This window comes from Opisthorchis viverrini (genome assembly GCF_000715545.1).
Source record: "Opisthorchis viverrini unplaced genomic scaffold opera_v5_176, whole genome shotgun sequence".
NCBI lineage: Eukaryota > Metazoa > Platyhelminthes > Trematoda > Opisthorchiida > Opisthorchiidae > Opisthorchis > Opisthorchis viverrini.
Genome location: NW_008751834.1, coordinates 339205 through 358812, shown reverse-complemented (window position 1 = coordinate 358812; position 19608 = coordinate 339205). Strand labels below are relative to the sequence as shown.

At 44.2% G+C, this 19608-nt stretch overlaps 1 protein-coding gene across 1 annotated transcript in view; it reads right to left on the bottom strand.

Moving 5' to 3' along the window:
• Positions 1-8018: 8018 nt before the first annotated feature.
• The window catches only part of T265_07605 (hypothetical protein), a gene marked incomplete at both ends in the record, with an annotated part of 34174 nt that continues 22584 nt past the window's right edge, over positions 8019-19608 (bottom strand). Inside the window, 5 exons of the mRNA XM_009173169.1 lie at positions 8019-8641; positions 10848-12518; positions 13590-14525; positions 15642-16066; positions 19301-19503. Of these exons, the coding sequence (XP_009171433.1) occupies positions 8333-8641; positions 10848-12518; positions 13590-14525; positions 15642-16066; positions 19301-19503 (3544 nt within the window). The remainder of the gene's footprint in view (positions 8642-10847; positions 12519-13589; positions 14526-15641; positions 16067-19300; positions 19504-19608) is intronic.

Genomic DNA, 19608 nt, shown 5'->3' with positions numbered 1-19608 from the left:
TTCAAATTTTGGACAGTTCCCGCTTTTCTTCTATTGTACATCGATTATTTTTGGCTTCGGATATCTTTAAAACAGTTGAGGTCTCCCTGAAATCGATATAAACGTATTGTAAAAATAATTGAAAAGTCGTTTCATTAATGAATCATAATCACTGGTCGTCTTTTGAAATGTTTTTACTTATAAGGGAAAGCACTTCAGCTTCAAATGATTCTACTTGAAGTTTTCGTCAAAGGTAGCCAGTCAAACGCACAGTTTCATGAGCACTTTGCGATGTTCTAAATTCCATTCTTCAGTCACAACAGCTGCTTGTTATTTCCCAAAGGAATGTTACTGCGAAGTGTTTGCTCAATGTAGTAAACTGATATTTGTTTCTGGACTCTAAAAATAAAAAAAATCTTCCGAAAGTATAGAGGCAAAGTGTGGGCAGAGGGATTCTCTCAGATGTTTGACATTTTAGGTCAGCTGAGTGAAATCGATCGGTGAAGGCAAGCCAGGCAAACAGAACATTGTGTGTTCTCTGAACTATACTGTAAATGTGCTAAAGTAGAAGCGTCGTTGGCAAATGGCGGAGCATTTTTTCAGTCGTTCCTGTCAGTTTAATGGCCCATCACTTCCAATACACGCAGGAAATGGTAAAAATACAACGATCGGTTTCCTGATAGTATGCTCAGCAAGTGAAGTTGCCCGGAAATTCACTCATTTGGCAGTGGATATGATAACAGTAACCAGTTACAGAAAAGTCGTATTCGGAAAGCCGGCCTTTCCTTGAATTTAAAAAGGCATCCATATAATCTGTTACCCGTTTATCCAACACTGTAAACAGAGCGCACTGGGATGTGCGGATGGTCTCCGTTTTGCTTTATCTGGTACTTCTCCCAGCTTTAGTAAAAGAATGCAGTTACGAACGTCTCGGACCAGATTTTTGCTACATTTTTACCAGTTTGTTCATTGTTCGTGAATAATTTCCATAAGTCTCAGGTTTTTCTCTACTTGCTTTTTGACTCCAATCGTTTGTGGACTATTTATTGGAGTGGCACTCTAAGTCTTGGCCAAAATAACTGGTGCAGGCGTTACACTGAAAGATGTTTCAGCGTGAGTAATTCAGCATAGCAAACCCTAATGGCGTTCTCTTATTTAAACATCAGAATTATCCGGTTTGAAGCGAAAAAGGGTTGGTAGCATTAGCAATCATGAGGTCAGCTCAAAGTGCCCTTGAAGTATATCGGAAAAGATTGATGCAACACTTCTGTGTTCATCCTAATCAATAATTCGATGACAGAACATGCTTCGATGGGTGGCAACTCGGACAAGACAACCTGGATGCATAAGACAAGGGAATTCATCCTAACAATAATTCGATGACAGAACATGCTTCGATGGGTGGCAACTCGGACAAGACAACCTGGATGCATAAGACAAGGGAAGGACAACTGTCGAGCTAACAGTTGCTTGATTTATGCTTCAGAGCTTCGTCATCTTATCTCATTTCGCGAGTAAACTCATCAAACACATTATCCACACTCCAAAACCTTAGAAGTATATTTTGTCGAAGGCCGTAAATAGCATTTTGCATTCTGCATCTTGAAATCTGGTTAAAAATCTAATCTCGCTTGCTGTGAGCCAGCTCCTCAATTCGATCTCCCCTAGAAAGCGCCTACCATGTAAAAGGTTAAATTTAAACCGGTCGCAATAAATACCCAGTTTGGTCGATAGCCCAAGTGATTTACCCTTCTAAAAGAACCAAAACATTTTGAAATGTTGGCCCCACAACTATCTAACACGGACAAGCTTTTTTGAGAACTCGATTCCCCATGTGTAATCCAAAGAATCGTGAGATGTGACTTGGAGCAGCATGTTAAAAACAGTTAGTCAGTTGTAGAATATCATAAACGAGAGATCCAGTTGTGTCTCTCGAGAAAATCAAATTGATTTGCAAATGAGTGTTTCTCGAGTTGGTCAGTTGTTTCATTGAATGCCAGGAACACTTGAAGTATTGTCAGCTCAGTCAGTAAATGAACGGTCTCTTGTGAAGACGGTAATCCCAGTCGCCTTTTAGGTGCTTAGACCAACAGGACGGGTAAAAAACTATTCCAGTCCTACAGGCAAGGAAATCACGTGACATCGTGATAAGGTCTTTGCCGATAATTAACTGGTAACAGCTATCAGGTAGATTTGTCAACAGTTCAACAGTATTTTGGATTAGTTTCTCCAAGCACAGAAACCTGAATGTCCGTCGAGATACACGAGTTCCAAATGAAGACTAACCATTTATTGTTGTGTCTCTCTAGACTACAGCAAATGTCACAACTGTACGATTATCAAAATTGTATTTTCGAAGAAATTAGCATTTCCTTGTACCTATATTGTTATGGGTGCACCAATGAATCCGGAAAAATCCAATCAGGCCTCCAAGATGAATGTGACGCGGTGTACGACAAGGAAAGATAGGATGTTTTTTTTCGGACAACGAATGGTTCTAGTATACTCGCATCCGATAATGAGAGTCTTCTATGATGGTCGTCTTGCGATAGCTGTATTCTAAACAACTTTCACTTGATTCTGGGTTAAAAAAACGATATAGAAGTCAGTCCGTTATCACAAGAAGCCATGAATCGACATGCCAAATGGAAGAGTTCTCTGTTGATGTCCTCTTTTCATTTTTATCCTATTATGAGCGTTTTTTGCATGGACGATCTACTCTGAAAATATTTCCAGTCTGAGCCAGTTCTCGTGAATAAAAATCAATGGTACTAAATAATCCGGAAGATTGCTGAAAAATTTCGTCAACCCACGACCAGATTCGCCATTCCTCTGGCTCGTCATGTTAGTACAGTTCTTCAGTTTTCGACATCATTATATCAAAATGTTCGTTCACCCATAATGGCCATTGTGACAATACGACAGTGTGTAATGGGACGCTAAATCCAGGGGTTGCTAGGTTTGAATGAGTGGATTTACAGGGACAAGCGACTGCTTATCAGAAGTAAAAAATTCACTTGGCTGTCAGTTCCGTTTATCCTGTCTACGAGTAATTCCTAGTCATCATTTAGTTCTCTTTCTTCAGGATTGTTCACAAAATGGCAACCCATTAATCTAGCTACTCATTTGTGTGTGCCTTTTTAGCAACAAATATGAGTTTTAACTCTATGAGGATTTGTTTAAAGTTACATGTGGGTTCATCCCACATCTCATCGGCTGTGCAAAGCGTAATCTTGGCGAACCTGTACATGATCGGGACTATTCTCCAAAGGCTTTGCGGCAGACCCCTTGAAACCGTTTGATGAAGCTCTTGTTAAAATGCATCCGTTTATGTAAGTGCTCCAGGCTTATTTAACCTCTGCCTCATGAATTTCGTAACAAATATTTCGTCCTGTATACTGTTTTCCCAGATCGTTCATAGTGCGGCTATTATAATATAACGAGGAATGGCGTAAGGGACTCACAGCTGGGTTTCTGGTGCTAGCCAAGCTCCCAGAAATGCATCTTCCAATCGTTATTCGATTAAGATCTAGTCCACATGAGTTGCTGGGGAATAATATATCGGTGAATCCGAGGACAAATGACGTCTAGCGGTAGAACTTGGGAGCGGTGCCCATTCTTTTTTCGGTGGTGGTTGACGGCTATCAATGCTTCAGAACTAGATGGAGACCTTCCAAATGCCTGAGATGTAAACACAAATTCGAAAAGTTCTCCCAAACATGGAGCAGTTACTTCTATAGTTTCTACTCGATGGTTTTGAGCCCCGATTAAATGCACGTTGTTGCATTATATGTACATCCTAGCTTCCTGGAAACTACTATAGACCAAGCGTCAGCGGGCAGCAACAGAAAATGGAAACTTATAACGGAATCTGATTCGGAGCGTAAAATTAGTGCGGCATTTTGGTCAAAGGGGGGCAAAATTCAGGCAAGTGGAGGCTAAATAATGACAAGTATTGGATAAATCTCACTGTAGTAGCGAACTCCTGATTGTAAGAAATAAGAATGCTCCTGTTACCAAAAACACCCGCCGTCACGGCATTGAAAAAATTAACTACTTAGAATGGAGAAGTAGCTGTGTAAATAAACGGCACTGGACTGACAATCCATCCATGAGACCATCTCGTTCGAAATATTAAAAACCATTTCAAGCCGGAAAGATTTCCGTCCCGTAAATCAAAGCAGTACTAACCATGAAAAACTCTCGTCTCATTTAGATTCTTGACAAGGTGTTTTTTCACTGTGTCAGTTTTTACGGCTTGAAGTTTAGATAGCTGGTCCTTATATTGAGATCAATATTCCAACCCATGGTTTGCCACCAGAGTTCAGACGACCTATTTTAATATAAATGGCGTCTTACTTTAGCATTCTTAATTTCATTGGGTTATCACTGAGTGAGCTTCCTGTTACGCAACCGGGCTTTATCTAAACTTGACGATCACCATGCCCCCACGACCCATATTTATCGATCCTCAGCCAGATATACTGTAGTTATTACGCAACCAGAGATGTTCCTTCATTTGAAGACAGAGTGTGGCAACCAAGAGTCCTACTGCACCTTATCCGAATACGGTGGACTTTCTTGGTGTGGCTGAAAGGATTTGATGAGGACATGAGATGAACTGATGTGGACTAAAAGTGGCCACTAATTTCAACCTGCTGTCAACAGAAGGTCCGTCTTGAAATCAGCTGACACGCTCACTTAAAACAGTCTTGATCTAATAGGCGCTACACAAATACCATTTTATATCCTGGTTAGATTGATATTTAATGCCTAAATATTTTCGTTCAAACAACACTGTGTGTTGGGATGAGGCTTATTTTAAACGAGAATTCCAGCTCGCTTAAACAAATGTTCCGTTATCACCATATCATTTTTACTCTATTGAGGCACATGGTGCCCATCTAAGAAGCAAGCCTGCCAGTATCGTTTCGCTTTTTCTGTGGTGTCAGGTCAGAACTAGTTCATTCTCATCACAGTGGTAAAAAGTGTGCATATCCCTCTCGTAATCAATGAGGGCTTTCATCGTTTTAAATGCAGTTTATTTGCCAAAGCAAAGTATAATTTTTTCATATTATAATCAATGAAATGGAGGTGCCTTCAAGTACCAGTGGGCTGTTTCAATTCATATAAATAAGGCTGACAACACAAGAAGTATACCTTATGCAAATGGAGGTGACCACTGCTTGTTTTTTATTTTTATGTTGCTGCTCGGAAAAGCTGCAAGAAAAGGAAAAATGTGGAGAGAAATTAACAGTCTATTTTATGTGATTCTTGCTGACAAATTTGTGCAGTTCCATATCAAAACTTTCAAAAACATCCATCAAATTATCTCTCACAAATTGTCGAAAGATAGTTTGACTAACAATGGAGCTTGTGTGATTATCTCTTCTCTCTGAGTATCATCGACCAAGAGTTGACTTCTGCAGGACACTGTGGGTATACCAATTTTATTTTACATTGAAAATGATAAGGAAATGACGAAAACTAGGATGGCGTAAAAAATGGCCTTCACAAGAACATTTTTTCGGGCATGTTGTGAAGCACTGCTCACTTGTCTTCAACGGCTATGAGGGGAATTCCTTCAAATTTTTTATTTCTGTTTTCATTTCTTGTGGAGACTGCCTTGGATCCTGAGTTGAAATTTCGAGACAACTTGCGGTAGTCATGCTGGCGATCATGTTCCTTAGAAATAGTCTTTCATCCTTAAGTAGTTAGCCCTATGATGGATTAAATAACTCTACTTTTCTGACATCCTCTGCTTTGGCACTGTTGCATATTGTAAACCACATTCAGTTACACTCATTTCAGACGCATACCCTCCGAACCCAGCAAGTTTTTACGAAAGTACCAAGTAAAAAATTTCCTGATTACCTCATCGATATTGTAACAGTGCCCGAACATCATGAAAATGTGACGTCGTTAGTTATGTCGCTGTTTGTTTAAAGATTAGTGCACTGTCAGTCACGCAGCTATTGTGGCTTGCGTCAGTGAAAACGTCTAATACAGGACACCAGGTATTGACTGAGAACTAGCACCCAAGCGACGCAAACCTGAAGTTATCCACCCTTTCGCCGAATGCCCTATGAGAACATCCAACAGTTCCACTTGAAACTGCTGAGTAGCTCACACCAGCTTGGAGCGACAGGTGAAATCTGGACCAATGCGGATATTCTGCTTACTTCTATGCTCGATGTCTAGCAAACAGTCCTATCATAGTAAATTGGTGGGGGGGAACGATACGACAGGTTTCTCTTATCGGGTTCTCATGAGTAGTTTAGAATGTATGCAGATACACAAATAGCCCGGAGGTATGTGCGTATTGCAAATTTTCCGAATATAGAAATATTCGGGAATTCGGGATACGTTTGACAGACATAGACGTTGTCCCTAGATCGATCGAAATTGTTTCCTGGATTATCTTCACTTGGATGAAGCTAGACCGCAAAGACTGCCATCGTAAGGGAATTTTCGCATTACTGTGGCATTTGATTCACTCTTGAGCGGGACATTTAATCACCTAGCATCAAACTCAGAGAATATAGAGTTGTATTTCACATACATTGCTCTGCTTGTAATATTACACACTAAGTATTAAACGTTTAGGAAGTAGATTCAAGAAACAAAGAACACGGATTGTAATCATCCTCGAGTTTAGTCACCACTGTGGAGTTATTTTTCCAGTACTGAAGAGAACCACAACTTTTAGTATCGACTGACGACCAAGCTAAAAGCCAGAACAGCTACCATTCGAACTGACTGACTGTGTCACTCCGTTTAGCTGAGTGGTTATCGACCTGAGATAAGCTGGTCCCAAAGTTAAATTTTGTGATAAAAGTTAAACGCAATTACCTTGTTTCAAATACCGTAGTCGTCTTTATATGAATTACAAAGCCATATTTGTGAAATGAGCACTCCCTTTTCTTCTGTAAGCTCAGGAGAGGCGCCGTGCACAAGACTGTTTAAAGAATAATTTACATGCCGTCCACTTTTATCTGCGCCACAGAGGGAAAAGCGGTGTTACACCAAGTAGGTACCATGCGCACAAACGTTATTCTATTAGAATACCTTGAATACTGACCCAAGTGCACACAATGTAAGCGGAAAGACAGAGCTTTTGGAGAAGATTTAAGTCTACTTAGCGAATGTCCTCCACAACAGTGTTACTACAGACGCTACTGCACGTGTGCACTGAAACTCAAAGTGGTTTAGCACACTTCTGTCAAATGGATAAAAGCCTCGTGTCTGTCAGTGCCGTTGGTGAGCGCATCGTGTGATCTCCACAATGGACCAAAGGTTGATGCCGACCAGATACCAAATGGTTGTTGGATTTTGATTAATGTAATCACAGGATACCCAAAATAGGCTGAGCAGCTCCCATAATTATAATCGATCGGCTACAACATTCTCCAAGTGCCTAGCTGCCACGTTAAGCTAAAGAAGCATGAGTGCATAGTGGTGTCAGGTAGGAGTCGAGATGCAGAGGACGGGTTCGAAACACGGAACTTCCGTTTGGTAAGCTCCCATGTTAACCACTTAGTTATCTCGAGCTCCCGCAGGGTAACAAACAATGTCCTGCGAAGCGTGTGTACTCCGCGTAAGATATACTCATTATTCATCATCCAATAAACCCGCATTATTCCCTGGTTCAGCGCCTGATGGACCATCATCACGTAGAACAGTCTGGTCAATTTCCCACGCCTGAAAACTCAAACGAGAAATTCATTGGCTTCACTTGGGTCAGTCTGAACGGATGGCATCCTCTATCCAACAGGACATAATGCATTAGTACTTGCCCAGTTTACAGCAAATATAGCCTGGCATAGGGTAAGACAGCTACGGTGGTCTTCCAGGTCACACTCAAGGCGCGGCAATCTGTGTTGTGGTTTGTGCGAATCAGTGCCATAGGCTGTCGATATTACGCAAAGTCAATTACTCAATCTACCGGTGTATGCGATTCCACGGGGAATCATGGATAACGTACCGCAACTCACTCCATCGACTCTCTAATACTCGGTTTTGAACAACGAATAGTAGTGGACAGGGTCTACTTGTAAAACCAACAGTCTCCAAAAAGCACAAGTACCACGAAGCCGTTTTGTTTTGAAGACCACAAAACAACTGCGTTTGCTACACGGGCAAAAGAAAGAGACAGAGCAACACCGAGTTTCGACTCCCGGTGCCTTAATAAACATGAAAATCATAAAAGGCGCACATGAAAGACTCAAATGACCCAGAAAATCAAATGTTGCGGATTGAATGCGAACCTGGTGAGTGCGGTTGAATAGGGAAATTGAGAGTACAGGAATGTCAACAATCGGAAATGAGGGACTTGTGCGTGGCACTGTGAAACTCAAGTAGTATTAGTGTCGTTCAGGTCAGTGGTGGCTTTGCTTTGCAGTATGGGATCTAATGAGGCGAATATGTCATCAAGTTGAGAAGCGGTCTGCATTGACGAGGCGTTCTGAAAATCATGGCGAGTGTATCGTTTAGCGCGAGAGACAGGAGCTGTCAGCGCATCTAAATCAACCAGCGGTTGGTTTGTACTGGTCTTTAATTCAAGAATGTCGGTGGTAGATGAGTGCGAATCTGGTACGGCTACGATTCCAGTTGCGTTGTCGGTGGTAGAAGTATCTCCCGGTAGTTGATCAGTTGTTGGTCTCTGCAAAACGAAAGGGAATTCACTGACTGACACCAGACAGCACAAAAATCGAGGACAATAGCGTAACGCATGTATCGGCTTACCGATTGAAGGATAGTCCGCAAACCAAGTAGGTTGGCGCAAATAGTGCACACTAAAAAGTCCGTAGACGCTAGGTGTCTTCGCATAATCTTGTGTACTACAGTGCATTGTTTACGGATCATCATCAGAGACAAAATCCATGCTGACACTCATGCTTCACTGCCGTACGATCAAAAAGTTCATCTTACTGCCTTAGAGTGAGAAAAGAGTGATTTAGCACAGGCCTCCAAGTGTTAAACCATATAATTTGCACCACTGACGCCACTGACATCGGTCCCCTAGTATTTCTTGCAACATCTCCAACCAAGCGCGGGGGGCTCATGGAGACTCCATCCTAGGAGGCGGACAGCACCCAGACTCTTCGTAATCTCTTTCACATCCTTCTGCCAATTCACACGGTTTCCGACATCCAGAGGCTAATTTGGCTATGAGACTAGCTTAAATGTGGCGTATTTTCGGTCATCAACATTGACAGCATAAAATCTGCGTTCAAAACTGATGCTTCTCTACCGTAATTTCAGTGCATAGCTTTCAAGAAAATGAGACAATAGAGATACCATCGAGTTGGTTATTGTTAAGCAGAGCTAAACAGAAAGTCACACGAAGTCTCCGCGTATTGTTAAGCCGACGAGTACACTGATATTGAGAGAAATGTTGGTAGCTCAGGTTGTACACCGAGTTTGGCAATTTGATCACAGTGTGGTCACCATTTAGTAGACTAGCGGAGCGTAGTGAAGGCGCTGAACAGTAAAGTGTTCGTACTTATGTATGTCTCTTTGGCTGGAAAAGACTTCTGGTTGTGACAGGCTGTTCGGATTATCCTGTTGGTTGCCTAGTTGGTTTGAGCGAGCTATACACTCCAGCAACTAAACATACATATATTAAGTGAAAGTTGGGTTAGTACTAGTTACACCACACGGGACTGCCGGTCTGCAGCATTTCGCCGGTGTGGACGGAGTCCCAGATGATCAACTGGGACATCGAGCCATATTCCGCTTTTATGTAAAGTACGTTTGGGAAGATACCTCCATTCTGAGTTTTTGGTGTCTTATTTAGAGAAAAAAGACATCTACCCGAGAGGAAAATTCCACACTTTTCAGTTGATTTCTAACGGGTGATCACATCACATTTGAGGATAGTCTTGGATCACCGAAACGTCACTGTGCGAAGTGAAGTCTGGAGAAGTTTGTGAACCAAGTCCCAACTCCCCGCTGCGAATGGTGCCCCAGAACTGCATGTTCGTTGACCGAGAATAAAAACAGTAACACGCCTTAGATGATTACCTACTCGGTACATTAGAGGAGTTTCGGTGAAGGGACTGTGTGTCAACAAGTCTTGTGTTGCCTTTAGGAGTTAAGATTCACTCCTAGAAAACACATCTTGCAGTGGTACTATTATATTAGTTCTGACCAATTAGGCATCGATGAACGCTGTGATGAGGCTGAACTGCTTTTCGGTTTACATAGGAATTCGCTGAGTCAGACAGCAGCAATTATGGCTTTTAAGAAAAAGTATCAGTGACTGCATGAAACGACCAAGTCTGAGATTACCAGGGACCCCCACCAAGAAAGACGGTAATTTAACGGTCCTGGTTGTGGGCTTTGCTGTCAAGTCTATTGGATCATTTCCAATTAGGAAACGATCAACTCGTAAAGCCATCGATGGTAGAGGGTTCCTGGTAGGAGAAAGGTGATCTTACTAACATAAAAATCTGTATGGAATTGGACCAGACACTGATGAGATTTTCAGAGTTGATGATCGTCAAAAACGTTCGCTTTTCTCCTGCTCATGGTGATCAAGAAGTCATATTTAAGAGCAGTTGCACTACTGTAGACTTGACTATTGAAAACAACGTGGTGTCATGCCTATTATAAAGGACACTAACCAGACGGGGACAGTCAACCGGGCTAGTGATGGTTCCTGCTGGGATGACAACAGCTGGTCTCGGTGGCTGCTTCACCGACACCTTTTGTAGCCCGGTTACTATGGTCAACAGCAAACTCAGTTCCCCGCCTGAACACTGGGCCAAACAATACAGCCATGTGATGCCACATGAATAAAAATGACCAATAAGACTAATTTCACTCTGAGCCAAGCAACAAAAGAACGGAGAGGAAATACTCACAGCATAACCCATTTCTTTTAGCACACTCGGGAGGAGTTGATCACTAGAATCCGGAACAAGGTTGCTTGAGTGTTCAGAGAGTGGAAGAACAACGTCTTTGCCGACAGACCATTTGCCAACGACAGACATGAGCTCATTAACTCCGATGGTTTGATTGGAAAAGAGTGAATCCACCGGATTCGATGATCGCCGCTCCGTATTCTTCAACTGGGTACCGGAAGCAGATGGGACAACAGATGGGGATGCACGTCGCCGCGGTCCAACGACAACATCACGCCTCGCAACGGTTTCCACCGCCGCATGAGCAATTATACGAGCCGCGGTCACCAACTGTGATGGATGATTCAGGGCACCACGACGCTGCTGACACAACCGACCAGCAATGTCACATACATCAGCCACGCGTCCAAGCATTTCCGCATGTAGCAACCCAACGGAGGCGGTCACAAATACACCACTGAGTCCGGCACCGTATTCACAGACCACCGCGATCGGACGTAACAAATTGCGTTGCTGTTTATAGTAGCTATGGACGTGATTCACAAATGCACAGAACTGCTCTACGCTGGCGTCGGATGTGCCATCCGGATTTGTGAGGGTTGATTGGGATATTGGACCTGCGTAGGACAGATGAACCAAACTTCGGGTCTGCTGCGTTTCACGATTTTGGATTGTCAAGACACGTTCGGTCCAAGAGCCAGGTTTGGTTGTTTCACAAGTAGCCACGCTGCCGTTTGATTTGCAGCTGGAAGAATCACGACCAGGATCTTTAATGGCTTGGAGACGTATTTCGAGACTAGTATTAGGGACTTGAAATCGAGAGCCAACCTTATTGGTCGGCAGATGCGGAGGAATATGAAGAGGATCCGATGGGTCTCCAAATGACCCTTCCCCTTGCGTTGCAGAATAGGTGAGTTCGGAGAACGGGCTGTCTGGTCTGGGTAATTTTGGTGGAGAGAGCAAAACCGCAACTTCACAACCTTGCGACATAATCATTTGCCAAAAATCCGATATTGTTTTGGTCATTGGGGCCTGAGCAATAATATACCTTGGACACCATTCGCCCAGAGAACCGAGAAAATCTATATGACTGGCGTTGATGTAATCATTTTTACTGGATTCCAGTACAACACGGTTCACGTCGAATGGAACGAATTCTTGATGTCGGTTCTTCATTGGACAACAGAGGGCAGCGGCTTGTGTTGGCTTTTTACCTTTGAACAGGGATGAGCCAGCGTAGTCAGATGCCACGTTGAGCACCTTGCTCCATGACTCGTCTAGTTTAGTGGGGACCGTTTTTGAAATAGAGGTAACGGAAGAAAACTCACGCGCGGGTTCATTGAGGTTATCAAGCAAGGTGAGTAGGTTTTCTGTTACTGCAATGAAGCGATTCAGAACTAGCGGATCAGACAGTGGCTCAGCAGGCGGTTGCGGCTGCCGACCACTGAGAGATTTTTCAGTCAGCATCTTACTCATGGTTGATGTGCCACCTGCATCAGCCTTGGACGCAGATGCTGAAGCTAACGTAGATACAGTTGCAGGTGCTCCTTGGTCTTTGTAAGTGCGTTCATTCTTAGATGCAGAAGATTCAGCAATATCTCCATTCAACGAAGTCTGAGAGGCATATGTAGCTCGCAAGCGTGCCTCACGACGCTGCGCATCAAAATCCTCCTGAAAACAATAGACGGTACAAGGTAGGGGGTCGAAATTAACAGAGTTCACTGAAAGCATGCGTTCCTCAAGTTAATGGCTAAGGAGTATATTATCCAGCGAAACCCTGTAGTACTGATATTCGCTTTATCAGCATTCATGCTTTCCACCGCTTGTAGTCATCCTCTCCCCCAATGAATTCTGTTATTGCAATCTAAGATAACGCGACTACAACTATGCGGCAATATCCGTTGGGTAGTTCGCTAACAGTATGCACGAACTGTTGCAGGAAAAAAGCCGAGGGATGAACTCGGGTGGTAATGTGGGGTCAACAGTAAGACGTTACACCACAAACCACTAGGAACTAGAGTTGCTGTTTGACATCTGTCTTAACTGGATTTGACAGCCATGGCGCTAGTGCGCTTCTCCAGAGCTATCAGCATGCTCTACAGGGACACTTCCAATATTCAAGGTTAATGGAGAGTCAGTTAGTCAATAAATCACCTTAGAACCACGTACCAAAAGTTGCTCGTTCCAGATGCTGGTAATTTTGGGTACCGAAAAATGGGAGATCAGGGGAGGGACGGTATGGCATAAAAGGGCTCGTTGGTCTTTACGTGGCAAGCACCAAATGTCGGATAGAAAGCCTGTTACTAACCTCTCCGATGACGAGCACAGTCCAACGCTGCGACATTCCGCTACTTAACTGTGTAGAAAGTACGCCAGAAAACGGCTTAAGCCATGAAATACTCGAGCTCGAGCAGTTAACTCTATTCCGAAGAAAACTTGAGGTAAGCAGATCTGGGTTCCATAAAAATAGCGTGTTGACTACTGAAAAGCAGTTCGTTTTTAACATCCCATTGCAGGATATCCCTGAGTCATTTCCAATGGCGAAAGTTCCTCAATAGTTCGGCAAAGTGGCTTGCAAGCATGACGAATTCGTCAATGTTTTCCAAAAGGATGGACAGCGCCGTTAGAATGAGCTTAGGTTGTAATTTTGGGAAAATGATATCAGCAACCTAATGAATTAGGAATAAACATGCAGTGGAGTACACTAACGCCAAGATCACTTTGGGGATGAAAACAACTCACCTTTGTTAGCACACGCGGTTGGAGTGGAGCGGACTGATGTTCAGGTGATGAAGTTTGTGGAGGAGAAACTGGTGCAACTGACTGGTTGGCAGAACGGTTGTTGTTCGAACTGGTTTCTGGTTGGTGGCGTTGTAAAGTCGGAATATCAGATGGAGTGGAGACTGGAGCATCATAAGCAGTCTGTGAAGGGATGGATCCCCGTGGAACAAAGGTGGACGGTGCCGATGATTGCTGCGGCGGCATAGGTAGGCGTTGTGTCTGTCCTGGAAAACTATGATGTGTGTTCTGTGGTTGCGAAACGGAAGTAGGACCTGGTTGCCAGGATGAAAGCGGCTGAGGGGCCTGGATGGGAGGTCGTCCGTAGGGTTGAGTTCCTGGAAGCAGACCCGGAATACCAGATGCCAATGGAGGCCGCGGAGGATTTTGTGCAACAGTTACGGGGACTGGAGGTTGTGGAGGATATACAGGGGCCAATTCTTGTCTGGGAACCGGTGGAACATTTACGAGTCCAGCAGAAGATGGTTGGGAAAAATATGCTGGATGGCCCGAAGGTTGTATGGAGCCTGGATATGGTCTGATGCTAGTAGATACCGCTGAAGGGGGGACAGTCATCGGGTACGCATGTCGATCCGGAAGCGCGGCATGAGGAGGAAATAGTGGGGGGAGTGCACTCGTCCTTGGTGGTGGTTGGGTTCCCGGAGGCATTTGTGTTGATTGTGTTGGGAGAAAACGAGGACCACCATAGCCGGGCATATTTTGTTGTTGTGCAAGCTGTGCGTTCAAAGGAATCTGGCCCGATGGCAAGACTTTAGGCTGATTCATAAGACCAGATGGGAGAGGATGGCCCAGACCTGATCCAGGCGCGGAAACGTATGAGAAGGGTGGGTTTTGACCAGTAGGTCGCATCGCAGGGTAGGTTGTGGAAGGTTGCACACCCTGAAAATGGATTCACTTTTTTCAGTACATGAATGATAGAATACACATGGAGTAAAAACGCAACAAAAATCTCATCACAGTCCAAACTGAAAGAGAGGACATAGCGAGAACACCACACATATCCCACTCAGCGACACTGCAAAAAGCTTTGGGATTAAATTCCAAGGGAGAAACGCGTGAAATACCTCCGAAATGACCATACTTCTGGATCAAAATTAAACATACCATAGTCTGCTTACACTAGCCGCATGAGAGGACAACTGCCAATCGTGACAACAAAACTACATGCATTAGATCGCGGGGAGTAGCAGCTACATTGCTAGTACAATTTAGTGGGCTTGTCATTGTGGGCTCTTTGCGTACTTATGACACTTTCGTGCGTGGCACATGGCATTGAAGGTGCACTTTTGCCATTTAATCTCACACCAGACCCAGTATGACGGACGCTTTGTGCCTGATGTGGGAGTCTTGATTGTGCTAGCGCTTACCGCACCTTGAAGAGTACTCGACATTGTTTGTCCTTTCTTCGTTTGTTGGTCTTTACGCGCGTGTTTCCATACCAAAATTTTTACATACATTAGGAATCATCTCATCTGACTGGAACTGTTGGTGGCATGAATTCGAATGAGACGTTTCCCTCTCATATTATCTTGTTACCCTTTCGCATTCGTCGCCTGCATTCACTTTTTATGTTTGTGACCATGCTCTTCAAAAATAAATGACAAATTGTGTGGCTACAAATGATGATTGTATGTGAGCAAAGTCAACGAGACAAGCACTGGGACAAAGTCAAAGCTCGGTCGTATTGGTTTCAGTAGACGGCTAACCTTGACATTGCAAATCTCAGCGGGTTGCAAGGACCTTACTGTGGTCTAAACTATTGTCAAATCAAGTGACACTGTTTTATTGTTGTGTAACAGAGATATCACTTTTCAAAGTTCAATGCTAGCCTGTCATAAATGCTAAACGGTATCTGTGCTTCCTCGAAACATTTCCGCTAACGGAACTTTCCCAAAGTGGGGTTAGTGTTAGGGTATCACGCTAACATGAGGTTCGCTTTCCCGTTATCGTGTTGTGTAACCCACAAAACTACTGAAAGTATTCAGCACAACTCACCGGATCGCCAGGCGGTCTAGGAGTTGTAAGGGCGCTCGGTACACCAGTCTGGACAGGTATCGCTGATGGAGCCAAATGTGGATGTCTCTGTGGCGAAAACTGAGCCAGATTCGTAGCAGAATAAGTAGATGCGGTGTAAGCTCCAGGATGAGCGGCTCCAGGAGTTGCTATACCCGATGAAGGGTACGTATGTGGCAAAACACTCTGAGGCATGGTTGGTTGGGAAGTTTGAGGAGGAGCGGCGGAATTTGTCGCAGGGGACCAAGTGCGTACTGGAGGCATAGAGAACTTGGGGCTCGAGGGGTGGGGCCGCATAGATGCCATGTAGTCACCAAGTGTAGGAATGTGTCCACCAGTGGCCAGGCGTGGCCCTCCGGAGCCAGTAAAAGGTGGATTTGTGTAAGGTTGGCCGGCGGAGAGTGTAGCTAGTAAACGAATATCAAAGGCGATCAGAAGAAAACGAGGATCCCCCGTGCTCAATTTATTCAAACGAAATTCAACATGCGTAAGCAAACAGAGGAGACACTCTCACTTCATGGATCATTCAAAATACCAGTTGTACTAGCAAGGAACAATACACTGCGTGTATTTCGGAAGCAAATAAGGCTAAAAAAGGCTAAACAGTGGGCGCGATGCGGGACGCCGTATGTGCTTACGTGATGATTCAAACCAACCAAATCTCATCAGCCGCAGCGAGCAAACCCTGAGAAATGGTGCTTACGGTAGTCGGAAATCGATGTTTTAAAATCGAATAAAAACTATCTGTGTGGATCGACAGGATTATGTCAATTGAAAGAGGAGCAGGCGCACCGGCAAAAGCATCTAAGAGGCAATGTGGTTGAAATCCTAATATACCATTCTGGAGATGGTAATCTCTCTTTCTAAGAAGGAACAAGCTCCAATAATTTTACAAAGGAATCTGGCCCGATGGCAAGACTTTAGGCTGATTCATAAGACCAGATGGGAGAGGATGGCCCAGACCTGATCCAGGCGCGGAAACGTATGAGAAGGGTGGGTTTTGACCAGTAGGTCGCATCGCAGGGTAGGTTGTGGAAGGTTGCACACCCTGAAAATGGATTCACTTTTTTCAGTACATGAATGATAGAATACACATGGAGTAAAAACGCAACAAAAATCTCATCACAGTCCAAACTGAAAGAGAGGACATAGCGAGAACACCACACATATCCCACTCAGCGACACTGCAAAAAGCTTTGGGATTAAATTCCAAGGGAGAAACGCGTGAAATACCTCCGAAATGACCATACTTCTGGATCAAAATTAAACATACCATAGTCTGCTTACACTAGACGCATGAGAGGACAACTGCCAATCATGACAACAAAACTACATGCATTAGATCGCGGGGAGTGGCAGCTACATTGCTAGTACAATTTAGTGGGCTTGTCATTGTGGGCTCTTTGCGTACTTATGACACTTTCGTGCGTGGCACATGGCTTTGAATGTGCACTTTTGCCATTTAATCTCACACCAGACCCAGTATGACGGACTCTTTGTGCCTGATGTGGGAGTCTTGATTGTGCTAGCGCTTACCGCACCTTGAAGAGTACTCGACATTGTTTGTCCTTTCTTCGTTTGTTGGTCTTTACGCGCGTGTTTCCATACCAAAATTTTTACATACATTAGGAATCATCTCATCTGACTGGAACTGTTGGTGGCATGAATTCGAATGAGACGTTTCCCTCTCATATTATCTTGTTACCCTTTCGCATTCGTCGCCTGCATTCACTTTTTATGTTTGTGACCATGGTCTTCAAAAATAAATGACAACTTGTGTAGCTACAAATGATGATTGTATGCAAGCAAAGTCAACGAGACAAGCACTGCGACAGAGTCAAAGCTCGGTCGTATTGGTTTCAGTAGACGGCTAACCTTGACATTGCAAATCTCAGCGGGTTGCAAGGACCTTACTGTGGTCTAAACTATTGTCAAATCAAGTGACACTGTTTTATTGTTGTGTAACAGAGATATCACTTTTCAAAGTTCAATGCTAGCCTGTCATAAATGCTAAACGGTATCTGTGCTTCCTCGAAACATTTCCGCTAACGGAACTTTCCCAAAGTGGGGTTAGTGTTAGGGTATCACGCTAACATGAGGTTCGCTTTCCCGTTATCGTGTTGTGTAACCCACAAAACTACTGAAAGTATTCAGCACAACTCACCGGATCGCCAGGCGGTCTAGGAGTTGTAAGGGCGCTCGGTACACCAGTCTGGACAGGTATCGCTGATGGAGCCAAATGTGGATGTCTCTGTGGCGAAAACTGAGCCAGATTCGTAGCAGAATAAGTAGATGCGGTGTAAGCTCCAGGATGAGCGGCTCCAGGAGTTGCTATACCCGATGAAGGGTACGTATGTGGCAAAACACTCTGAGGCATGGTTGGTTGGGAAGTTTGAGGAGGAGCGGCGGAATTTGTCGCAGGGGACCAAGTGCGTACTGGAGGCATAGAGAACTTGGGGCTCGAGGGGTGGGGCCGCATAGATGCCATGTAGTCACCAAGTGTAGGAATGTGTCCACCAGTGGCCAGGCGTGGCCCTCCGGAGCCAGTAAAAGGTGGATTTGTGTAAGGTTGGCCGGCGGAGAGTGTAGCTAGTAAACGAATATCAAAGGCGATCAGAAGAAAACGAGGATCCCCCGTGCTCAATTTATTCAAACGAAATTCAACATGCGTAAGCAAACAGAGGAGACACTCTCACTTCATGGATCATTCAAAATACCAGTTGTACTAGCAAGGAACAATACACTGCGTGTATTTCGGAAGCAAATAAGGCTAAAAAAGGCTAAACAGTGGGCGCGATGCGGGACGCCGTATGTGCTTACGTGATGATTCAAACCAAAATGATCTCATCAGCCGCAGCGAGCAAACCCTGAGAAATGGTGCTTACGGTAGTCGGAAATCGATGTTTTAAAATCGAATAAAAACTATCTGTGTGGATCGACAGGATTATGTCAATTGAAAGAGGAGCAGGCGCACCGGCAAAAGCATCTAAGAGGCAATGTGGTTGAAATCCTAATATACCATTCTGGAGATGGTAATCTCTCTTTCTAAGAAGGAACAAGCTCCAATAATTTTAACTGAGTGTCCCGAAAAACAACAAGTTCTAGAGCATTCTTTGGACATTGACCGATTCAACTGCACTTCTCCCAAAGACCAAAGAAGAGTCAGCAGTACTTAGTTTACTAAGCACACTATCACAAACAGCGCTTGGGGCAGGCTAACAGAATGGGCGTCAGAGTATGACTGACGACAACTGTTCACATACCCACACAATCGGCACTTAGCCAGAGAGACCAACGTGTACGCAGCTGCTGAAATACAAAGAGTGGAATGGATAATTTGCGGATCAGGTTCCCCAAGAAGCAAGCAATTCATAGGACGAAATTCGCGAACTTTCACCGATAAGAGGAAACCGTACAACAGTTTTGAAAGTGGTCTGATGCGAGCGGTCTATATAACGTACAGACAAAATCACACATTATCCACACAGTCGTCACATGCCGCTTTCACGTGCATACGTACTCGAATTCTCAAGTTAATCAGCTGATCATATACTAGTCAGACTAATGCGCACTGCTGCATCTCAGTGATGAAAAGCAGTTAGGAGAATCGTGGTTTAAACCAACCAGAATAGTCAACCCACCGGATGGAATTGGAGGCGATGAGAAACTGGTTAATTTCTGTTCCTCATTCGTTAGTTTCTCGCCAATGTCCTTCAGCTCACTCACACATTCTTTTAAACGCGCGCCAACCTGTTCGTAAAACAGCAAGCCTTGCGAGCAGTTAGCGAGAAGGTCATCGAACGTTTGTCCCGAGGAGATGAGTTGTCGTATTTCTTCAACTCTCCTAAAATGGAAAAGTTCGAAAACCATACACGGGTGTTCAAAAGAATTGGGCCGGATGCCAGTGAGCGACACACTTGTAGCACGGACAAACGGCAAATTCCATCAG